Below are 25,868 nucleotides of genomic sequence, written 5' to 3'. Positions count from 1 at the left end.
ATTGAACGTGTCAAAGGTATTGTTTGTAGATCTTTTTTTTATATATATATGCGAGTGTGCATTGGCACTGAGGAATGCATTGTGGCTTTGCTACCCGCTGAATGTCTGATGTGGAGCTGAAGCCTGAAATCAGTGTTGTGCTGCTGTTACGGAGGGAAAACCGAGTCAGATTTGTTATGTAATGCCGGGATTATTTTGATCATGTCCCTTGGAAACAGAGGCGCACCAAATCTCTGTTGACTGTCACAATGTTAAAGAAAGTGCTTACTTTGTTTTATGAGTAGTTTTTCTGTACCTCGGATCACAAAATAGTATTTTGTGTTTTTTTTTTTTTTAGATGATTGCAAAGAAAAACAGAATGGATGCTTGTCACATTAGGAGAAAATTCATAGACTGTATATGTACTGGACAAAGCCTGAGTGACGTCACCCTTTGGTTTTCTATTGAGACTCAGAACATCCGACATGAACCCATATCTGGGCGTCGCGGTGTTTGCAGCGGCGACAGTGCTGAGTCACACTGAACTCATTAAAGGCATAAAGGGGTGAAGCATGGATGACTCTGTGGATGACAAAAGAAGCCTGAATAGGCCTCTGTCTTCAAGTCCAAACCAGCTAAGCTAGCAGGCTAACCTCTGATCGGGTGTTTATTACATAACAGTTTTGGGGACTGCACAGTGGTTCTCCTTACAATATGCGTTGGTGTGGACATTAGAAGTTATGAGCCCCTTATTTTCTCAGTAATTGTGCATTAAGTGGATCTAATGGATGAGGCTACCACTAGCTGCTAAAACTGCTAACGCTGTTAGCGTATAACATTAAATACCACAAAAATTTCACTCACTGTGAATATTGCCACATGGATGTTTCAGCAGATCTGTTTTGCCACACAACAGGCCGTATTATTGCAGGTGTTTGTAATAAAATGCTCCAAATGACAAACAACCCTCCACGACAGCGAGTGGCCACATCAAGTAGCCTCTGATTTACGGACTTTCCGAGAGTCTGAGACACTGGGCTCAGCCACTATCACTCAAAGCAACCGCACCCACAATTATATAGAACTTCATTGCTTAAAATGTCTTAAACTAAGACACCCGTACCCCACCCTGTACAGTTGTCATTGAGGAGGAACCTAGACCAGTACTGTTTTTTGTACCAGGCTGGAAACATGTTTATTTATTCAAAAAATTTGGACATTTTATCTTGGACTCTTATGGGAATGTGCTCTGTGTTGGAGCCAGCCCCAAGAGACCAGTCAAGGTACTGCAACTTTTTCTTCTTCCTCTAGGGCTTCATCTGAGGCCATCGAAGCTACCTGCTTGAGAAAATCTGATTACATTTTGTTCATGTTTGCACAGGCACAAGAGTCAATACTCTGTTTCACAAGGTGGGTGTTGGACCACTTGTCTTCCAAAATGAAGCTCATTCTCATTGTACTACTGCAGTTGCATCAAGAAGGACATCTGGCAAAAAAACGTGTCAAATTAACCCTCAAGTGACCAAGCTATTTTAGCGACTAATATGACTGAGTGGGGTTAGCAGGGTGGGGTGGCCAAGTGGTTAGTGCACTTGGTTTCAGTGCAGAAGGTCTCTGGTTCAAGCCCCATCCCTGCCACATTTTGCCATGTAATGTGAAGTGGGGGCCTAAGACAGACCCCTGAGAAACCCCAAATTTCATGTCACTAAGGTTAGAGGTAGTGTTACTGTACTAAACACAGTGAGAACGACTGGTCAAGTATGACGTCAGCCATGCAAGGGCACTCCCAGTAATCCCAAAATGATTTTCCAGCCTATCAAGTAGAATACGATGATCCACTGTATCAAATGCAGCACTGAGATCTAACAGCAACAGAACCATAGTGGTGTCCGAATTTCCTGGAGTTTCCTGGAGAGAAATCACATCTGTTTTAAGATGTTTCAAATGGGTGAAAATCATAGACCTCTATACAGGACCATTCATGCCCTTCACATTCCAGGATAAGAATCTACTACCCTTAGTACTACAGTCAGCCATATGTGCACTTTTCCACCAGTACAGTCAGTTGCCCAGTTTTGGATCACCTTTTTGAAAGCCATAATGCAACTGAATGTCCTTTATTGGGTATTGGCATATTAGGTATTTAGATGTTATCTAGCTTAAAAGTCAGGATGGGGTAGCCATTCTACTTAAAGTGTGAAGCCACATTATGTGTGGTGCAAATATTTGCCGGAAATGGATCACTTTGCGCGGTTCTGGATCACGACACTCTGTGTCACTTTGGGGTCATTCCTGGCATCTGGCTGGAGCCCTTCTAATGCAGAATGATACACACTGTGCCTGAGAATGTATTTTAAACACAAAGTGATATAAATTATACTTATTAAATGAGAATTTACTTGGTTTTGAAAGGCACTGTTAGGTGTTTTTACAAGTAAAAAAATCAAGTGTTTTTCAATACCTTCAAACCTCCATTGTTTGGTCCATATAAGTCTCTGGTCTCCTTCAGCCCCAACCAGTCCCAGCAGAAGACTGCCCCTCCCTGAGCCTGGTTCTGCTGGAGGATTCTTCCTGTTAAAAGGGAGTTTTTCCTTCCCACTGTAGCCAAGTGCTTGCTCACAGGGGGTCGTTTTGACCGTTGGGGTTTTACATAATTATTGTATGGCCTTGCCTTACAATATAAAGCGCCTTGGGGCAACTGTTTGTTGTGATTTGGCGCTATATAAAAAAAATTGATTGATTGATTGATAAGGTCAGTAAAAAGTTGCTAAATTGAAATAGGTTTATTGAGATTCCACATTATTTCTGACAAAGCATAAATGTGCTGTGTTGCTGTGTTGTCCCCATTCCTGCCAGGCTGCTCAAGGAAGTCCTACCATTATTTAATGCTTCAATCTTAAATATGATCAATCTATCTTTGTTAGTTGGTTATGTACCACAGGCCTTTAAGGTGGCAGTAATTAAACCATTACTTAAAAAGCCATCACTTGACCCAGCTATCTTAGCTAATTATAGGCCAATCTCCAACCTTCCTTTTCTCTCAAAGATTCTTGAGAGGGTAGTTGTAAAACAGCTAACTGATCACCTGCAGAGGAATGGTCTATTTGAAGAGTTTCAGTCAGGTTTTAGAATTCATCATAGTACAGAAACAGCATTAGTGAAGGTTACAAATGATCTTCTTATGGCTTCGGACAGTGGACTTATCTCTGTGCTTGTTCTGTTGGACCTCAGTGCTGCTTTTGATACTGTTGACCATAAAATTTTATTACAGAGATTAGAGCATGTCATAGGTATTAAAGGCATTGCGCTGCGGTGGTTTGAATCATATTTGTCTAATAGATTACAGTTTGTTCATGTAAATGGGGAATCTTCTTCACAGACTAAAGTTAATTATGGAGTTCCACAAGGTTCTGTGCTAGGACCAATTTTATTCACTTTATACATGCTTCCCTTGGGCAGTATTATTAGACGGTATTGCTTAAATTTTCATTGTTACGCAGATGATACCCAGCTTTATCTATCCATGAAGCCAGAGGATACGCACCAATTAGCTAAACTGCAGGATTGTCTTACAGACATAAAGACATGGATGACCTCTAATTTCCTGCTTTTAAACTCAGATAAAACTGAAGTTATTGTACTTGGCCCCACAAATCTTAGAAGCATGGTGTCTAACCAGATCGTTACTCTGGATGGCATTTCCCTGATCTCTAGTAATACTGTGAGAAATCTTGGAGTTATTTTTGATCAGGATATGTCATTCAAAGCGCATATTAAACAAATATGTAGGACTGCCTTTTTGCATTTACGCAATATCTCTAAAATCAGAAAGGTCTTGTCTCAGAGTGATGCTGAAAAACTAATTCATGCATTTGTTTCCTCTAGGCTGGACTATTGTAATTCATTATTATCAGGTTGTCCTAAAAGTTCCCTAAAAAGCCTTCAGTTGGTTCAGAATGCTGCAGCTAGAGTACTGACGGGGACTAGCAGGAGAGAGCATATCTCACCCGTGTTGGCCTCCCTTCATTGGCTTCCTGTTAATGCTAGAATAGAATTTAAAATTCTTCTTCTTACTTATAAGGTTTTGAATAATCAGGTCCCATCTTATCTTAGGGACCTCATAGTACCATATTACCCCATTAGAGCGCTTCGCTCTCAGACTGCGGGCTTACTTGTAGTTCCTAGGGTTTGTAAGAGTAGAATGGGAGGCAGAGCCTTCAGCTTTCAGGCTCCTCTCCTGTGGAACCAGCTCCCAATTCAGATCAGGGAGACAGATACCCTCTCTACTTTTAAGATTAGGCTTAAAACTTTCCTTTTCGCTAAGGCTTATAGTTAGGGCTGGATCGGGTGACCCTGGACCATCCCTTGGTTATGTTGCTTTAGACGTAGACTGTGTTTCATAATTATTGTATGGCCTTGCCTTGCAATGTGGAGCGCCTTGGGGCAACTGTTTGTTGTGATTTGGCGCTATACAAGAAAAAAGTTGATTGATTGATTGATTGCAAGAGCTGTCATTGTTGGGGAAAGTGTAGTGACACGGACCCACAACAGGGGGCGCAAATGAACGGTCAATAGATGAGCCAAAAGGTAACAGTTTAATGTTGTGAATGTGCACAACGAGTATACAGACAATCTCAGAATCTGATTATAGTCAATCCACAAAGGCGACGTGTGGGCAGGCTCGAGGATAGAAGACGTCTGTCCTGAGAAGAGCCGGAACCACACGATTTCCGCCGCCACAGAACCCGGTGAATACTGGAGCCGCCAAGTCCCGAATTCCCGGGTGATCACCGTCCCCGACTGTCGGATCTGGTACTGCTGGCGAGGAGCACAAACAGTGAGATGTGGGTGTGTGCACACCCAGTAACAAAAACAGCCAGACGGTGGAAAGTCACCTCCACCTCTAATCACACACTCGTGCAGCTCCTGTCAACCACTTATCTGGTTGGAGTGTGAAGCGAAGCCGTTGCTGATCACACCAAACACCAATCCCACAGATAAGGAAACACTTACAGGAAAACGGCTGCAAAGAAGTTCAGACTATTAGTCAGTGTTAAACACAGCAGAGAATATTACCTTAACAGGTAGATGATATCTCGGCAATGAGGTGGAGAAGACGTCCGGTCTTTATGGAGTGAGATGATGTAGAGTAGATGGGTGACAGCTGTCAAGAGATAATGAGTGACAGCTGTCACCCCCGGTTGTGTCCGTGGCGGCAGCGCCCTCTCGTGCCTGAAGCCCGCACTTCAGGCAGGGCGCCCTCTGGTGGTGGGCCAGCAGTACCTCCTCTTCTGGCGGCCCACACAACAGTCATAACGAAAGATCAACTTATTTCTCTATAGTACTACACTGTATATAACTGGAAACAGCGTGTATCCACCATTCAACCTTCATGAGCAAAATAATGCTTCTTTTAAAGGGTTATTAGCTCACTTCATGTTTTATTTACAACTATGTTTAATACAGCCTTTAAATGACAATCAAAAAAGGAAAAGACCATTTATCAAAACTGAAAGAAATGACAGACTTGCTCTTGACAGACAGATCTTGCTCTGGCAGTTCACTTAATGTATGTAATAAAAACATAATTTCCTTTATATGTAATACAACCCCTGGCAAAAATTATGGAATCAAAAAAAATTGTGGCAGTCAGTAACGGTTACTTTTTTAGACCAAGCAGATGGAAAAAAATATGGAATCACTCAATTCTGAGGAAAAAATTATGGAATCATGAAAAACAAAAGAACACTCCAACACATCACTAGTATTTTGTTGCACCACCTCTGGCTTTTATAACAGCTTGCAGTCTCTGAGGCATGGACCTAATGAGTGACAAACAGTACTCTTCTTCAATCTGGCTCCGACTTTCTTGATTGCTGTTGCCAGATCAGCTTTGCAGGTTGGAGCCTTGTCATGGACCATTTTCTTCAACTTCCACCAAAGATTTTCAATTGGATTAAGATCCGGACTATTTTTTGACCCTATGTGTCTTTTTGCAAGGAATGTTTTCACAGTTTTGCTCTATGGCAAGATGCATTATCATCTTGAAAAATGATTTCATCATCCCCAACCATCCTTTCAGTTGATGGGATAAGAAAAGTGTCCAAAATATAAACGTAAACTTGTGCATTTATTGATGATGTAATGACAGCCATCTCCCCAGTGCCTTTACCTGACTGACATGCAGCCCCATATCATCAGTGACTGTGGAAATTTACATGTTCTCTTCAGGCAGTCATCTTTAGAAATCTCATTGGAATGGCACCAGTCATCCACAGTCCACAATTGCTTTTCCTTAGCCCATTCTAACCTTGTTTTTTCTGTTTAGGTGTTAATGATGGCTTTCGTTTAGCTTTTCTGTATGTAAATCCCATTTCCTTTAGACGGTTTCTTACAGTTCGGTCACAGACGTTGACTCCAGTTTCCTCCCATTCGTTCCTCATTTGTTTTGTTGTGCATTTTCGATTTTGAGACATATTGCTTTAAGTTTTCTGTCTTGATGCTTTGATGTCTTCCTTGGTCTACCAGTATGTTTGCCTTTAACAACCTTCCCATGTTGTTTGTATTTGGTCCAGAGTTTAGACACAGCTGACTGTGAACAACCAACATCTTTTGCAACATTGCGTGATGATTTACCCTCTTTTAAGAGTTTGATAGTCCTCTCCCTTGTTTCAGTTGACATCTCTCGTGTTGGAGCCATGATTCATGTCAGTCCACTTGGTGCAACAGCTCTCCAAGGTGTGATCACTCCTTTTTAGATGCAGACTAACAAGCAGATCTGATTTGATGCAGGTGTTAGTTTTGGGGATGAAAATTTACAGGGTGATTCCATAATTTTTTCCTCAGAATTGAGTGATTCCATATTTTTTTCTTCTGCTTGGTCTAAAAAAGTAACCGTTACTGAATGCCATTATTTTTTTTCCTGATTTCTTATAGTGTTTCTTAAAGCCAGAAAGTTGCCATTTGATATGACTTTAGTTTTGTGTCATGTCTATGATCTGATTTTTTTGTACAAAATTAAACAACTGAATGAACATCCTCCGAGGCCGGTGATTCCATAATTATTGCCAGGGGTTGTATATTGGGGCATTTTTCTTTATGAGCACAGAAGTTCACAAATAGGTTTATTTTTTCAAGTTCAGTTCTGTTCAGTTATTTCATCAAATAGATTCATCAGCTTTTCAATTCATAAATGCAGATGTTATTTGAAACAAGCAGTATTTTTACTCAATGAAGTGGTTAACTTTCAGTGTGTATGGGCACACACCTTTTCATACCAAGGACTGCTGTTCAGTCAAGGATGAGTAAAAATTCTGCTTGTGTGAAATAACGTCTATATTTCAGTTCAGTTATTATTAAGAACAAAAAATTGTCAGATGATGTTGAGTAGAAAGGACTGGAAATGCAGATTTCAAGACAATAACTCTTTTATCACAAATTTATCAGACACTGGAAAAAACCCAACATTTTAGTAATGACACCAGCAGCATAGAGGGGACATGTGCTTATACAATTAATACAGAAATCACTTATTTTTCAGGCGTGGTTTCAACAGTTTCTTTCACCCAATTTTCTGCAATATCCATGAACCTTTCTGAACATTTGATAGTAAAAGAACATGGAATAACAACTCCTCCCCCTTTGCTCAAGCACTGGTGGCCACGGTGAGAAACTCTGAGTTGGCTCACCAGTTGCCACTGCAGTTATGCTGGCCTCTGAATCTTTGTCAATAATCTGCAAAAAAGCTCCAGCTCGTCCCCTTGGGACATGCCCTACTGGGAGCCCTGCAATATCCTCTTAGCAGGAGCCTTCATTTTTGATCAACGATGTCTTTATGCATATGAGCTGGGAATGTACTTAGCTCTGGAACCCAGACTAGACATGCTGACTCATCTTTAATATTTGAGTACTCCCTATCAAGTCGTAAGGTTGTCGGGGGGTTGGTCATCGGAGGTCTCACTTTGTATGAATGGTACCCCTCGATTACACAGTTGTGAATGTGCATTCTCTGAAAAAAAAAAACAGAGAAAACAACTTTAGGAGGTTAGGGAAATAACTTTAGTTGTCAGATTTTTTGTACAGCTGAAAGCATGATGATCCACTCATTGGATGCAGCAACAGTAATGTTTCAGAAAGTTCATAAACTGACAGAATCTGAAACTAATGCCATGTGGTCACCTGTCCCAACAAATCTGAAACTAAACTTATTTCCCACATTTTTCCGTTCTCTTTACAAGTCCCATTGAGAAAAAAAACAGTTGGAAAACAACTTTTCATGTACTAGTATTAACTGATCAATCACCAGAAACCCACAAAACAGAAATATTTAATCCTCTATAATTTAACCATCTGAATCCCCACTCAGTTGCAACATTTGTGGCAGAGAAAGTCAATGTCCTCTGCCTCTAGGCCATCTGTGTTAACCCAATCAGGGATGCAAGTATCATGGATCCACTTCTCACACATGGCGCACTCTACCCATGTGCGTGCAGTGCTCATGTCCTGATCTTAAGACCATTTTGCATTGCAAACAATACATTGTTCCTCATCCTCAGTATCCTTTGAAGTTGAGGGATTATCTTCAAAAGTGACAGATTTCTTAGATGGCTTATCACTTTTCTGCATCTGTTTGAAGAAATTTTTTTCGCTTTTTGTTCACTTTCTGCAAATTTCCGTGTGAACTCTAGCTGCTTTAGTGCTAATTGTCTTATTCCTTCATTGGATATTAAGTTATCAGGCAGAGTATTAACCATCCTTCGCGGTTTGATGACAGGTTCTTTTGCCTTCGGAATGATGAGGGACTCTTGTAGCATTCTTGACATTTAATGTGCTCTTTGGTGTCTCCATGCTGGTATTGGAGGTATTTGTACTTGGTTTCAGAGTATTCAATCCTGAAGGTGAATGGGCAAGGGCAATGTTAGCCAACAAATCCAAAGCAGCAGTGTCTGCTTTTGGTGAAGTCTTCCCCTGGCTCTTTCTCACCAGCTTCCGATATGCATCTCACCCAGGTGATGCACCGACAACATCATAATTTTACTCAGTGTGCTGCTTAGACTTCTGGCATACAGGCGTGGTCAAGACACTTTCATACACTTCCAAGGCTCCCTTAGCTTTCATCATCTCATCACTTGAGCGAGCTTTATCCACTTCCTGATCAACTAATGTACTGGCACTGTCATCTAACTGATATGTCAGGCCTGGCTTCAAAGCATCATCATCTATTTGTGCTTGGTCAACTGGGTATGCCCCTGTTGCCTTGAAGGTGTTTATGATAGTGCGTGGATTGTAGAAGTTGTCATAGGCTACATTCAACATACCAACAAAGTTAGCCTTGGTGACTTTACTTCCCGGGTTATCAGTAGTGGCTTCTCAGTACTTTGTACCACGATTTCTTAAGTGGCCCAAATATGCCTTGATCTAGTGACTGCATCAAGTGTGTAGCATTTGGCACCAGCCGGTAGAGCTCAATACCTCTCTCCTTGGCATTCATAAAGGACTCTAAATCATTGTGGCTGCTGACGGAGTCTGCAAGGAGGATAACTGGACGTTCCTGAGTTGCATGCCTATCAAAGAACTCGATAAACTTTCCAAACTTATCTGCATGCATCCATCCTTTATTAGTGTACTCAATTTCGGGGCCATTTATTGCTCCATTCAGTGGATTGCAGCCAGAAGGTTTTGGTCATGGGTAATCAAGAATAGAGGTAACATTTCCCCGTCTGCATTACAACACCACATTGTGGTTAATCGTTCCTTGGATGAGGTACTTGCGATTTGGAATCTTCAGACTTAACAGGTCCAATAACTGTGCCAGCCTTACTGCCCATGACAAAACCGCTCTCGTCTACATTGTACACACATGCAGGTTTGTCCAAGAGATCCAGAGAAACCATATAGTTCATGAATATAATGAACCGTAAATCTACCTGATCCTTTGTCAGTTTTGATGGACTGAATTCTAAGGCGACCTCTTTTCGACACCGCATTATGTGGTCATTTCTGGCCATGAATGAATGGTACCATTTATATCCTGGGCGACTGTCCTTGAAAGGGTTTTTCCACTTTTCTTTTACGATTATCTTTGCACTTTGTCCAGAAATTCACTGGGTGTGAGACCCATTCCCTTTTTAGTCATTTCTACCAGCCATTCTGCCATAGTTTCTTTCACAGTTGCATTGAACACTGGTGCAGGACAACTGTGACTGTCTAGCTCCACCTCCCCTGTCAGTCTTCTGTGCAGAAACCCGTATGTCAGGCCAGTTTGTTTTGCAGCCGAACAAATGGATACCTTTTGTTCCTTAACGAGAAACAGCCCTTGCTGAATCCTGCTGGGCCTTGAAGGAGACTTGGAATAACCAGCCTTCATATAGCGCTTTTTAACTTGCTTTGCCTTCTGCACAGATGAACTGGCAGCAGTGCCCTTCTTTATGGGTTTCTTTGCAGCAGCTTTCTTCTTTTTAGGTGGCATCTGAAATGCCATCATAAAGTGCCATCATTACAAGCACAAATTGCATTTGCAAATTATTTCTTCCAAAAAACTTTTTTATTTATATGAAATGATTAATTCATTTACTCAAATTGGGTGGCATTCCTTAATAAATGAAGATAAAATAAAATCTGTGGTAATAAACATTCTTGGATTTTGACATCTCCCTCTGCTTTTAACTTAATGAAGTGGATCAGGATAGAACAAGATGCCCCAACTTGCTATCATTTTGCACCTTATATTGTTAGAGATGGAGAGCAAAGGAGGGTTTTAAATGTGTGAAGGTGAGATTTCTCCCGAATTAAAAAGTAAAAGCCCCACATTCATGCCCATTTATGATGTTGAGATGAGACCCCAAAGTACACATGGCTCACAAGTACCGACATAAGGCTGCTGCTTCAGTGATCCACAACTGGCAAATTTTTGCATCAGAGATAAATGCGTGCAGCAATTAAACATCAATATATAACACACTGACATTTTCTACCCAAGTAAGTAAGTAAGTATTTTCACACTCTAGAACCAATGACACTGAGTGACTAACTCACCTTTGCTACTTCTTAGAGTTCGTCACTTTCACATTTGCACAAATGACTGAGTCAAAAAACGCGCGCACACCACAGAGACCGGATGTTTTGATTAATCTGCTGATCACAAGGATGGCTGGATCCGGTCGAGCTTGTGGTGGTTTGTAGACAAAACATGTCTTTCCATTGGTACCAAGTATTAGCTTATTCGCGCTGATTATGAGAAACGGCGGCGCAAATACTAAATCAAATCAAATCAAATTTTATTTATATAGCGCCAAATCACAACAAACAGTCGCCCCAAGGCGCTTTATATTGCAAAGCAAAAGCCATACAATAATTACAGAAAAACCCCAACGGTCAAAACGACCCCCTATGAGCAAGCACTTGGCAACAGTGGGAAGGAAAACTCCCTTTTAACAGGAAGAAACCTCCAGCAGAACCAGGCTCAGGGAGGGGCAGTCTTCTGCTGGGACTGATTGGGGCTAAGGGGAGAGAATCAGGAAAAAGACATGCTGTGGAAGAGAGCAGAGATCAATCACCAATGATTAAAAGCAGAGTGGTGCATACAGAGCAAAAAGAGGTGAATAAAAAGAAACACTCAGTGCATCATGGGAACCCCCCAGCAGTCTAAGTCTATAGCAGCATAACTAAGGGATGGTTCAGGGTCACCTGATCCAGCCCTAACTATAAGTTTTTTCAAAAAGGAAAGTTTTAAGCTTAATCTTAAAAGTAGAGAGGGTGTCTGTCTCCCTAATCCGAATTGGGAGCTGGTTCCACAGGAGAGGAGCCTGAAAGCTGAAGGCTCTGCCTCCCATTCTACTCTTAAAAACCCTAGGAACTACAAGTAAGCCTGCAGTCTGAGAGCGAAGCGCTCTATTGGGGTGATATGGTACTATGAGGTCCCTAAGATAAGATGAGACCTGATTATTCAAAACCTTATAAGTAAGAAGAAGAATTTTAAATTCTATTCTAGAATTAACAGGGAGCCAATGAAGAGAAGCCAATATGGGTGAAATATGCTCTCTCCAGCATATGCTCCAAATACTACATCAGTGATCTGGAACTGGGCAAGTGACTGTATTACTGTATTGGTACGGTTCCCATATTGACAAAAAAGGGTGATACAAACATTGGGCCACCTTACATTAAGGGGCATGAAAGAGACAAAACGCAATAAACCATATAAAACAAATAGTATAAGAAAAAATGAGATGGAAAAAACAAATTATAACAAACACACGTATAGGCCAGAACTCCACCACCAAACATCTGACTTCCTACCAAATGATCTTCTTATGGCCTCGGACAGTGGACTCATCTCTGTGCTTGTTCTGTTAGACCTCAGTGCTGCTTTTGATACTGTTGACCATAAAATTTTATTACAGAGATTAGAGCATGCCATAGGTATTAAAGGCACTGCACTGCGGTGGTTTGAATCTATTTGTCTAATAGATTACAATTTGTTCATGTAATGGGGAATCTTCTTCACAGACTAAAGTTAATTAATGGAGTTTCCACAAGGTTCTGTGCTAGGACCAATTTTATTCACTTTATACATGCTTCCCTAGGCAGTATATTAGACAGTATTGCTTAAATTTCATTGTTACGCAGATGATACCCAGCTTTATCTATCCATGAAGCCAGAGGACACACACCAATTAGCTAAACTGCAGGATTGTCTTACAGACATAAAGACATGGATGACCTCTAATTTCCTGCTTTTAAACTCAGATAAAACTGAAGTTATTGTACTTGGCCCACAAATCTTAGAAACATGGTGTCTAACCAGATCCTTACTCTGGATGGCATTACCCTGACCTCTAATAATACTGTGAGAAATCTTGGAGTCATTTTGATCAGGATATGTCATTCAAAGCGCATATTAAACAAATATGTAGGACTGCTTTTTTGCATTTATGCAATATCTCTAAAATCAGAAGGTCTTGTCTCAGAGTGATGCTGAAAAACTAATTCATTGCATTTATTTCCTCTAGGCTGGACTATTGTAATTCATTATTATCAGGTTGTCCTAAAAGTTCCCTAAAAAGCCTTCAGTTAATTCAAAATGCTGCAGCTAGAGTACTGACGGGGACTAGAAGGAGAGAGCATATCTCACCCATATTGGCCTCTCTTCATTGGCTTCCTGTTAATTCTAGAATAGAATTTAAAATTCTTCTTCTTACTTATAAGGTTTTGGATAATCAGGTCCCATCTTATCTTAGGGACCTCGTAGTACCATATCACCCCAATAGAGCGCTTCGCTCTCAGACTGCAGGCTTACTTGTAGTTCCTAGGGTTTGTAAGAGTAGAATGGGAGGCAGAGCCTTCAGCTTTCAGGCTTCTCTCCTGTGGAACCAGCTCCCAATTCAGATCAGGGAGACAGACACCCTCTCTACTTTTAAGATTAGGCTTAAAACTTTCCTTTTTGCTAAAGCTTATAGTTAGGGCTGGATCAGGTGACCCTGAACCATCCCTTAGAGTTATGCTGCTATAGACGTAGACTGCTGGGGGGTTCCCATGATGCACTGTTTCTTTCTCTTTTTGCTCTGTATGCACCACTCTGCATTTAATCATTAGTGATCGATCTCTGCTCCCCTCCACAGCATGTCTTTTTCCTGGTTCTCTCCCTCAGCCCCAACCAGTCCCAGCAGAAGACTGCCCCTCCCTGAGCCTGGTTCTGCTGGAGGTTTCTTCCTGTTAAAAGGGAGTTTTTCCTTCCCACTGTAGCCAAGTGCTTGCTCACAGGGGGTCGTTTTGACCGTTGGGGTTTTACATAATTATTGTATGGCCTTGCCTTACAATATAAAGCACTTTGGGGCAACTGTTTGTTGTGATTTGGCGCTATATAAAAAAATTGATTGATTGATTGATAAAAACCGAACCAAAAAGAAAAAAAAAAAACATTAACCTTAGATGGTCATAGTCTCAATGTAAAAAAAACAATCAAAATCAGTGAAATGTATCTTATTAAGGCTATTAAGCCAGTGTCATGTGGAAATAAGCACTGGAAATTACGACATATATTTATACAACAGTGAGATATACAATAAGTATTTGATCCACTGTCGATTTTACAAATTTTCCCACCTACAAAAAATGGAAAGGTCTGTCATTTTTATCATAGGTACACTTACTGTGATGACGGAATCGAAAAAAAATAAATAAATAAATGCACCAGAACATCACATTGTATTGTTTTTAAATAATTCATTTGCATTTTATTGCATGAAATAAGTATTTGATCACCTACCAACCAACAAGAATTCTTGCTCTCACAGATCTGTTGGTTTTTTCTTTAAGAAGCCCTCTTATTCTGCACTCATTACCTGTATTAATTGCACCTGTTTGAACTCGTTACCTGTATAAAAAGACACCTGTCCACACACTCAGTCAATCACACTACAACCTGTCCACCATAGCCAAGACCAAAGAGCTGTCTAAGGACACCAGGGACAAAACTGTAGACCTGCACAAGGCCGGGATGGACTACAGGACAACAGTCAAGCAGCTTGGTGAGAAGACAACTGAAACACAAGATGTCTATCAATCTTCCTCAGTCTGGGGCTCCATGCAAAATCTCGGCTCGTGGGGTAAGGATGATTTTGAGAAAGTCCAGAACTACACAGGAGGACCTGGTCAATGACCTGAAGAGAGCTGGGACCACAGTCACAAAGATTACATTAGTAACACATGATGCTGTCATGGTTTAAAATCCTGCAGGGCAGCAAGGTCCCCCTGCTCAAGCCAGCACATGTCCAGGTCTGTTTGAAGTTCACCAGTGACCATCTGGATGATCCAGAGGAGGCATGGGAGAAGGTCATGTGGTCAGATGAGACCAAAATAGAGCTTTTTGGCATCAACTCTTCTCGCTGTGTTTGGAGAATGAGAACATCCTCAAGAACACCGTCCCAACCGTGAAGCATGGGGGTGGAAACATTATTTTTGGAGGTGCTTTTCTGCAAAGGGGACAGGACGACTGCATCGTATTGAAGGGAGGATGGATGGGGTCGTGTATGTTGAGATTTTGGCAAACAACCTCCTTCACTCAATGAGAGCATTGAAGATGGGTCATGGCTGGGTCTTCCAGCGTAACAATGACCCCAAACACACAGCCAGGGCAACTAAGGAGGGGCTCCATAAGAAGCATTTCAAGGTCCTGGAGTGGCCTGGCCAGTCTCCAGACCTGAACCCAATTTTAAAAAAAATCTTTGAAAGGAGCTGAAACTCGAAACCTGAAAGATCTGGAGAAGATCTGTATGGAGGAGTGGACCAAAATCCTTGCTGCGGTGTGCAAACTTGGTCAAGAACTACAGGAGACATCTGACCTCTGTAACTGCAAACAATGGTTCCTGTACCAAATATTAAGGTCTGTTTTTCTATTGTATTAAATACTTATTTCATGTAATAAAGTGGAAATTAATTATTTAAAAATCCTACAATGGGATTTTTTTGAAGGTTTTTAGATTTTGTCTCTCACAGCTGAAGTGTACCTATGATAGAAATTACAGAGCTCTCTATTCTTTGTAGGTGGGAGAACTTTGTGTGTGGGTGTATGTGTGTGTGTGTATATATATATATATAAAGTTTTAGATCTTTGAGTTCATCTCATACAAAATGGGAGCAAAACCAAAAGTGTTGCGTTTATATTTTTGTTGAGTGTATATATATATATATATATATATATATATATATATATATATATATATAAATACAGTCTAAACAGCTAGTCTGAACAAAATGTATAAGAAGTTATATTAACCCTTCGCACACACCTACAGTAGTTGTACTCACACTGAGTTCCCACAAACGGCGGTATTGTCCCAGAAGGTGAAGAGAAACAGACAAATGTTAGTCAGGGCAATTCAGTACACATTGGAGTCCTTTGGCACTTTTATGGCTGAGATAAAAAAAATTTTTTTTCTCCCTCCATTCCTCAACAATCACAGGAACATTTTTGGAAGAGGCAGTCATTATTCTCGATCAACAAAGTTAACACTGAATGGTATTATGGGGGAAGTACCGATGACAAAAAATGAAAGTGTATTAATTATGAGAAGGCACTGAACACAAGACAATGTGTCTCGGTATGACCATCGAAAAGGCAGAAACAGCAATGGCCACGATCAGTCCACTTTACCTGTAACAATGCAGATGGCGGTTATTGAAATAAAAAGAAGACACGCACCTCTAGTCTTCGTACAGGTCCTGCACAAACGTGTAGGCATCAGATGTAGATTGCAGCCACTTCCTTTTCCCCCATCAGCAAACTAATATGCAGTTTGGCACGGGTACAGGAGTGCAGGCCTGAGTCCATGCTTGTAGAGTTCTGACATGGCGCTCTTGAACTCTGCATGCTGTCTCACCACTTCCAGGCTGTAATCTTCATAGAGCCGAATCTTATGTCCATTGTAGGTCAGGTTGCCCCTCTTATGTGCCTTGCCCATCACCAGATCTTTCATTTGATAACGATGAAAGTGCAAGATAACTGGTCGGAGTTTTTCTCCGGGGTGTCATTCCGGCGGTGAAGCGAGTACCTCCATTCCAAAAACATTGAAGTGGAGTTGGAAGAAAAAAAAAACAGAAGGGCGTTGACTCTCAGTAGCCTCAGGTAAACCTACAATTCGAACATTCTGGCATCTACTGCATTCCCGCTGGGTCTGCTATCTTGGATTTTAAGCACTCGTCCTTTCGGAGTGCAGAGTACTCAACCTTGAGGAGGTCCAGACTCTGATCAAAATCCGTGTGCACGGATTCAAGAGAATTAATGAGTAATCCATGGTCATGTTCTGCAGATTGGACACTACACTGTCCAGCTTGGATGACAAACTTTCAAAAGAAGGCTTAAATTCCACAGACAGTGCAGCTCTGTGGTCTTCCAGCAGAAGGCTAATCTCCGCCATAGTTACAGGTGCAGCAAGCGGCAAAGTTTCTCTGTCTTGTTTGGACTTACTTTTAGACTTGGACATTTTGCAGGTGATCAGAATGCAGTAAATACTAAAAATAAAGCTGGGATTCCAAGCAAAAAGTGTGAGATTTATAAGGCAGAAAATTTAATAGTGCAGCGGAGCGTGCCAAATGCATGTCTACTCACTAAATGCCATACAGGAAGTCTCACGGTTCATACATTTTTTGAACTTCAAAGTTAGTGTCCATTGTGTTGTCTGTGTTATGTGGACTGCATTTATATGGGACTTTTTATCTGAATCAGCAACTCAAAGGGCTTTACAATGATGCTTTGCATTTGCCCAATCAAAGACACACACACACACACACTAATGACAGGGTACTCCCATGCAAGGCATTCGACTATGTGAGGATACAGTGTGCCCAACTCCAGTCATTCCACTGGGAGTAATCAGCACCTTGGAGAGTGACAGATTAGATTGAATGTGTACAGTCTGTTAAACAGAGCTAAATTGCCTCACAAACCCCTTGCTTTTAGACCAACCCGAACATCCTGAAAATTCATTCCTAGTTATAATAGGCAACCTAAACATAGGTTCTGTCCAGTGTGTGGGAAGGAACACTGACTTCATGGTGTTGAGTAGGGTAGTTGAAGCCACTGGTTTAGGTGTTTTTGTTGCCAAGCAAAGATTTATTGAACTTGACGCGAAGCTGAGTGAGGAATCTCAGTGCCTGGGTTTGGGATTAACATGGATCAAGACAAACGTCTAGGCTTTTGATGACTTACTGAACTCACTCATCAGATATCAGTCTGTAGTGAATGTGTTGAACTTATAATGACATTCACTTATCTCAGCAGTGACCTTCATGTCTCTGAGACCTCAGCCCTTGAGCTCTAGAGACACCTGGAATGTGCTTATGGTGTCATGAGGTGATTGTTTAGCAATGCTGATATCTTTGCAGGAGAACAAAGGTCATGCTCCCAGACCTGACCTGAACAACCCTGACACCTGTGCCACTCCTTTGTGCTGTTGACAGGTTTCCAGCCACATTTTTTTCCTTTGACATGTTGGAATTTTCCACACTAAATCTTCAGCAAAATGGTAAACCAGCCAGGAAAAAACACCAAAATAGTTCACGAGTTGGCTCCTCTAATATGATTAATTCTGTGAGGAGGTCTTCTCTTTGTACCTTCTGCAAATACTATTTGTTTGCAATGCAATAAACAGAGGAGGCCTCAGTGTGACTCCCAGTGAGACAGACACGCCGTCCACAGGGTGGTGCCATGGCCTTTATCCACTGCAGGGTCAACACAGTGCTGAGGGAAAACATCAGAAGTTTCCGTTCTTCTTATTAATATTTGTAACTAGAGCTGCAGTGATTAATTGATTACTATTAAATGAATTATCAACTGTTGTGATATTCTGTTTATTATCTTGAGTTATTTAAAAACATTTAAATCCACTGATTTTACCTTCTTAAATGTGACCACTTTCTCGTTTATTTTACTGCTTTGTTTACTCCTATTTGCCAGTAAACTGAATATCTCTCCATTGTGGGAGGAAAAAAATGAAGGCATCATCTAGGGTTCTGAAAAACACTGACATTTTTCACCATTTTTGGACATTTTATGGACCAAACAAGTGAGTGTCTAATTGAGAAATCGCTCGATAAATCAATGTTAAAATGATCGTTTGTTGCAGCTCTGTTTGAAATACAGTTGTATAGTCATAACTGTTGTATACCTGTTACCATCTGCTTCAAAACCTGTAAATGTATGCTTATCAGACATCATCTGACATGGCAAGCCCTGGACCTGGCAACACTTTCACGGCTCAAACTAACCCTAAAATGTTTAAGGTTTGTGAACAAGAGACACAAACTATTTAGACTATGGAGATAAATTTAAAATGCATGTCCTGAAAATATGTAACCCACCCCACCAACACACACACACATTTTAATGAGCTCAACTTGTAATTCCTTGTAAAATAAAGCCGTGATGTTTGGGCTGGCAATAAAAGTTTTGGTTTGCATCGTATTTGTATTCTTGGAAGTCTCGAAAGAGAACTCAGTGGCATGTTACGAATGTATTACAGAGGGAGTGAATGGGGAAAAAAAAAAATCTGTCATCTGAAATTCTAAAATTCACGGAGAATATCCAAAATTTACCAGAGGAACAGTGAAGACCCTGCTGACATTCGCTGGATTTTCAGCTCTGGCAACACAACAGACTGGATGATCAGAGCACAGCACATGTGTAAGTCATCACTGCCCATCTGTGCTTTCTCCATACTGTCTTAGCTCCACCCAGTTCCACATGTCCAGTCAAAATTCATACCGACATGAAATCGTGGGGGTGGGATCTCTTTTCACTTGGAGATATTTTACACTGTGGGTAGTTTGAGACGCTCAAAATATTCCTGAATTTATTGAATGTGAAACAGTTGAGTTTGTTCTATTCAAATGTCCTGTCTTTGTTGGACAGACCCTGTTGTGGTGTTGATTGCGATGACTGATTTACAGTCAAAGAAAGCAGATTGCATCTTTAATCACTCTGATTGTCTCTCTGTGACGACGCGGTATCTCTTCCAGTCAGCTGTTGGGCTGCAATTAGCCTCTCTGTTGTGTGGCTTTGCTCTCACAATGGCAGTGGCACTGTGCAATTGTGGTACTGTGGTCGGGCCTAAATAAGCTGATTTCTCCTATGCTGGTCCTGCATGTAAGCTGCATTTAGAATAATTAAAGGGTGCTAAGCTTTGTAATACCTCAGTGCTATTGCAGCAGAGGTCAGCATGGACATGAAAGGCCGTCCTGCTTTACAAAGTTTCGTTAAAATAGACAGTTATTTGTTAGGTAATACAGTAGTGTTCAGAATAATAGTAGTGCTATGTGACTAAAAAGATTAATCCAGGTTTTGAGTATATTTCTTATTGTTACTTGGGAAACAAGGTACCAATAGAATCAGTAGATTCTCACAAATCCAACAAGACCAAGCATTCATGATATGCACACTCTTAAGGCTATGAAATTGAGCTATTAGTAAAAAAGTAGAAAAGGGGGTGTTCACAATAATAGTAGTGTGGCATTCAGTCAGAGTTCGTCAATTTTGTGGAACAAACAGGTGTGAATCAGGTGTCCCCTATTTAAGGATGAAGCCAGCACCTGTTGAACATGCTTTTCTCTTTGAAAGCCTGAGGAAAATGGGACGTTCAAGACATTGTTCAGAAGAACAGCTAGTTGATTAAAAAGTTGATTGGAGAGATGGAAACTTATACGCAGGTGCAAAAAATTATAGGCTGTTCATCTACAATGACCTCCAGTGCTTTAAAATGGACCAAAAAACCAGAGATGCGTGGAAGAAAATGGAAAACAACCATCAAAATGGATAGAAGAATAACCAGAATGGCAAAGGCTCACCCATTGATCAGCTCCAGGATGATCAAAGACAGTCTGGAGTTACCTGTAAGTGACAGTGCTGTGACAGTTAGAAGACGCCTGTGTGAAGCTAATTCATTTGCAAGAATCCCACGCAAAGTCCCTCTGTTAAATAAAAGACGTGCGGAAGAGGTTACAATTTGCCAAAGAACACATCAACTGGCCTAAAGAGAAATGGAGGAATATTTTGTGGACTGATGAGAGTAAAATTGTTCTTTTTGGGTCCAAGGGCCGCAGACAGTTTGTGAGATGACCCCCAAACTCTGAATTCAAGCCATAGTTCACAGTGAAGACAGTGAAGCATGGTGGTGTAAGCATCATGATATGGGCATGTTTCTCCTACTATGGTGTTGGGTCTATATATTGCATACCAGGTATCATGGATCAGTTTGGATATGTCACAATACTTGAAGAGGTCATGTTGCCTTATGCTGAAGAGGACATGCCCTTGAAATGGGTGTTTCAACAAGACAATGACCCCAAGCACACTAGTAAACAAGCAAAATCTTGGTTCCAAACCAACAATCGCAGATGTGAAGAAATCATGAAAAACTGTGGTTATACAACTAAATACTAGTTGAGTGATTCACAGGATTGCTAAAAAAGCAGTTTGAACATAATAGTTTTGAGTTTGTAGCTTCAACAGCAGATGCTACTATTATTGTGAACACCCCCTTTTCTACTTTTTTTTTAACTAATAGCCCAATTTCATAGCCTGAAGAGTGTGCATATCATGAATGCTTGGTCAAAACCTGGATTAATCTTTTTAGTCACATAGCACTGCTATTATTCTGAACACTACTGTATGTTCTCACGTGTATTGTTCTAGGTGGGAGTGTATTCTGTTTGTTGTCTTTTCTTACTAAAATAAAATAAAATTTGTTTTCTTTGTGATGTGTCTTGGTCCAGGAAAGTGAACTCAGCAAGAAGAGAAAAGAATGTGAAAACCTCGAGCATGAAGTAAAGAAGCGACAGAAAAGATGTCTGGATTTGGTAAGCAGTGTTCTCCAGCCCGTTTGAAGCATTACCAAAGTGCTCATAATGATGGCTTGTGGTACGTAGATTTCCATAGATTTATATGAATGTTCTGTGGTTTCATAACAGGAGAGCCAGCTTGAGGATGAGCGAAGCAAAAATGAGCAAATAAAGGAGGAGGCGGATCTCCTCAGGAGGAAGGCACAGCTGCTCGAACAGGTCAGGACAAATAGGTGTTTTGTTGTGTTTTTAAAGCGCACATATGTTGTAGTTATTAATATTGTTTTGGCCATCATTGGTGCTGACATCTCAGTGCGTCTGAGCCTTGTTGGTCATGAAGCATGTACAGTTGTGCTCAAACGTTTACATACTGTGGCAGCATTTTTGCTTTTTTGGCCATTTTTAAGACAATATGAAAGACAACACAAAGTCTTTTTTTCACTCGTGGTTAGTGGTTGGGTGAAGCCATTTATTGTCAAACAACTGTTTCCTGTTTTTAAATCAAAATGACAAGAGAACTACCCAGATGAACCTGATCCAAAGTTTATATACCCCTGTTCTTAATACTGTGTATTGCCCCTTTAACATCAGTGACAGCTTGGAGTCTTTTGTGGTAGTTTGTAGACGAGGCTCTCTGATGGTAAAACTGCCACTGAATATGTTTCAGACTTTATTTACATCAATTACAAAGAAATACAAACAATATGGCACTCTGTGGTAAATCTGCATGGAGTAGACAGTTCTCAAAAACTGAGTGACTGTGCAGGAAGGAGAAGAGTGAGGAAAGCCACCAAGACTCCCAGACAACCCAGAAGAAGTTATAGGCTTACGTGGCTGTGATTGCACAAATTATGCACAGTGCAAACTTTGCATTTTGTATCACCAAAGAGAGCGGTTTTATTTTAAGGAGACTCAGACTCCTCAGAATAAAACCGCTCTCTTTCTCTCTGTGACACAAAGAGAGAGAGAGAGAGAGAGAGCGCGTGAGAGTGCGCGTGAGAGAGCGCTTTTATGAAATGATGCGACACAGTGAAACAGTCCTCATATAATTAGTCCAGTATGATAAAGTGAAGCAACGATCTTGCAGTATTTATAGCTCCAGAAGAACAACAGGGAGGTGTGAAGTGGTGCACAGTACCGTGTTGAAGCGTGGGTGGGCTCACAATAGCTGTCAGTAGCACGGCGATGCGTGTACTCGCGTGAAGGCTCCATGCTGTGCTGTACGCTGAAGAAAATTAAACAGGTTTAATTTCTTCCGTCCTATACACGTAGCCCTCAACATACTGTTGCGTATTGAGAAAACACTCCACGTGAAGTGGGCGGAGAGCTGCTCATTACAGCGTAGACGATACCCTGTAATGAGCAGCTCTACGAATACGCCACTGTGACAGGCCCTTAAGAGTAGTCGCACGGTTGATTAAACTCAGTTGATTAATCGTTTGACCTTAGTCACTGCACAAAGCGCTTAGTCGTCTAAAGTTTTTAGACTGTTACAGAGGAGGCTAATCTTATTTTAGGCTACAAAACTTAAGTGTCTTACCTCAAAATTGGCGCCTGTGGGACCTTTCAGCAGGTTATTGGTGACACCATCCACGTCTCCAAGTCGACGTGTTCCCGAATCGTGAGGGATGTTAGTTTGGCACTTAAGAGCGGACAGCAGCAGGTACACATACAGAGACAGACACAGCCGCAGCGAGAGTTACTGTAGCAACATTGCATGCCCATATATGGCACACATATGAAACCGTCTTTAAACCAAATTAAAATAACGAAATAGGAATGCTATTTCTGACCAGTGCATCAAAAGACATACAGGCCAGGGAAACAAAACAAACAGCCCCACAAATCTCTTATTAATACCCTAAATTATGTGTTTTCTTCTGCGGGAAGGGAGAAAACACAAAATCAGTGCATCTCTATTATTGTGCGGGCATAAATTCTCAGAGTATTGCAGGTGTGGGCGGGACTGGACATACGCATCGAAGGACTTTATATACACGCTTTGAAGGATTACGTCAAAACTACTTCACGGATTTTGACAAAATTTTCAACATAGATAGATATTAGACTATGGAAGACTCCATTAAATTTTGGAGGTGATCTGGATCCGGATCTGGATTCTGGATCAAGTTTCACTTTATATAGTCTTTGAAGGATTACATCAATTCCACTTCACGGATTCTCACCAAATTTTCACCACTGATATTAGGCCATGGAAGACTCCACTGAATTTTGGAGGTGATCTGAATCTGGATTGGCAGACGTCAGAAATCTCTGATTGCTCTTGTTAAAAATATAGATTTTTGGCCCGGCTCTACTATTATAGGAGAAAAAACGGATTTCTCATGGTGTTGTTGGTATTGTGCAATCCGTATTGTGGTGCACTATCACACCCACCCTGATGAGGCATTCTTGAGAACATACATACAAAGTAGTTGCTGCAAACTGAGGCCGTTAACAAGAGAGCTCTGGTGCATCACTAATGAACAGTTTCAGGATAACCTGCCAGCTGTTCTGCTGTAACATAAATACATGTATTATTTCTCAGACTCAGGCTGAGAATGAGGAGCTGAGGGAAGATCTCTCTGAAGTGACCGCTCATCACAATTCAGTTCTCGAGGAGAACCAGAGACTCCGTTCCAAACTGGAGAACCTAGAGCAGGTCCTAAAGGTAGTTATGGGCCCACTCACTCACATAAATACTTCTTTTTATTTATTTTATTTTCAGTGAAAACAAAGTAACTTACAGCTTAATCCTCTGATATGAACAGCATATGCGAGAGGTCGCTGAGCGAAGGCAGCAGCTGGAATTGGAACATGAGCAGGCACTGGCTATCCTTAAGTTCAAACAGGATGAAATCAAACGATTACAGCGGGTAAGAATTGCAACGTCTTCTACACATTTATTCATAGCAACATGCTGAGCAACAGTTAATCCTGCTCTCCTGTCCTCTGTGGTCCTCATGTTGTCTCTCTCCTGAGAGAAGTAGTTTCTTGCTACATATCAAACATCAATAACCCAGAGGTTGCGTCTATCATAACTGTGAGAAATGTGAAACTTTGTCCAGCAGGACCTTTGGGTATGAATTAGCATCTTCTGAGATGTCTCACAGGAAGTTTGGAGAAACACTTCTCTGTTTACCTCATTACATTAAAGGATACTTTCCAAACCAAGATTCTTGAATCTGGTCCACATCAATAAGATAGAGACAGCATGCTCATTGTGGTGTGTCCTCGTCTCTGCAGCAGGCAGAGAAATCTTTAGTTTTCAACAGTACTTACCATCGTGGTGTGTGGCTGCGGCTCTCACAGCCCGTGGCAGTGGAGTTGTCAGTCATCCTCTCATTGGAAAAACATGGAACACCCAGTTTAGGACCCCTTTACACATAACACGAATGACGCATAAACCGGAACAAAATCCACGAACCAAAAACGAAATGGGGAACCGCGAAACATTCCACCTGCTGTCGAGAGGGGCGCATGGTCGGGTCAGGCGTGCACGATACCGTTGCAGCGGTATCGTGCACGCGCGTGTTCGTTGCGCACGAACACAGTGCGGGCATGTGGAAAGTCGCACACACAGCAGTGGAGCAAAAAATCACTTGAAAAGCACTTGTCAGCATCAGCGTCACTTGTGGCAGCGTCACTCCAACAGCAATAGACAGCTCAGAGGTGGTTCATCCAGGCCCGCGGCATCAGCAGAGGTGGTTCATCTGGACCCATGGCATCGGCGGAGGTGGTTTATCCAGGCCCACGGCGTCGGTGGAGGCAGTTCATCCAGGCCCGCGGCGTTGGTGGAGGCAGTTCATCCAGACCCGCGGCATTGGTCGGGGTGATACATCCAGGCCCGCGGTGTCGGCTACATCCAAGGCTAACGGCGGCTACATCCGTGGCTAGCAGCGGCTACATTCAGGCCCGCGGTATCGGCAGTGGTGGTTCATCCAGGCCTGCGGCATCGGCAGAGGCGGTTCATCCAGGCCCGCTGCATCGGCGGAGGTGGTTTATCTAGGCCCGCGGCATCAGTGGAGGCGGTTCATCCAGGCCCGCGGCATCAGTGGAGGCGGTTCATCCAGGCCCGCGGCATCGGTGGGGGCGATATATCCAGGCCCGCGGCATCGGCTACATCCGAGGCTAGCGGCGGTTATATCCGCGGCTAGCGTCGGCTATATTCGGGGCTGGCGGCGGCAGCGACATCTGAGGCCGGAGGCGATTACATCTGAGGTTGCCTACGGCTACATCCGTGGCTAGCGGTAGCTACAACCGTGGCTGGGGGCGGCTGTGAACGAGGTGGTGGAGGATACGGGTGAGAATTGTTTTTGTAATCAATAGTGGCCATACTGAGCCACGATATTTGGCATGGCACCACCCAGGAAAACAGATAAACTCGAGGAAGATATAGAGGAGATAAAGACCTCATTAAACCATATATCAAAAGACATGTCTAATTTAGACAAGCTGATGGTGGAGATTAAAGAACTCCAAAATCTGGTTAAAGAGAAGGACAAGATAATTAAGAAACTTGAGCAACGTGTAGATGAACTTGAACAATTCACTAG

At 41.8% G+C, this 25,868-nt stretch overlaps 1 protein-coding gene across 2 annotated transcripts in view; it reads left to right on the top strand.

Annotated features, from left to right (window-relative positions):
- Positions 1 to 25,868, top strand: part of LOC117516693 (RIMS-binding protein 2) — a 192,111-nt gene that overhangs the window by 64,890 nt on the left and 101,353 nt on the right. For both annotated transcript variants that reach the window (XM_034177534.1, XM_034177535.1), the window contains exons 6-9: positions 21,247 to 21,330; positions 21,442 to 21,531; positions 23,861 to 23,983; positions 24,084 to 24,188. In XM_034177534.1, coding sequence (XP_034033425.1) covers positions 21,247 to 21,330; positions 21,442 to 21,531; positions 23,861 to 23,983; positions 24,084 to 24,188 — 402 coding nt within the window. The remainder of the gene's footprint in view (positions 1 to 21,246; positions 21,331 to 21,441; positions 21,532 to 23,860; positions 23,984 to 24,083; positions 24,189 to 25,868) is intronic.

Source organism: Thalassophryne amazonica, chromosome 9 (assembly GCF_902500255.1).
Source record: "Thalassophryne amazonica chromosome 9, fThaAma1.1, whole genome shotgun sequence".
NCBI lineage: Eukaryota > Metazoa > Chordata > Actinopteri > Batrachoidiformes > Batrachoididae > Thalassophryne > Thalassophryne amazonica.
Note: the sequence above shows the minus strand (reverse complement) of the source record. Positions and strands in the feature narration are given on the sequence as shown.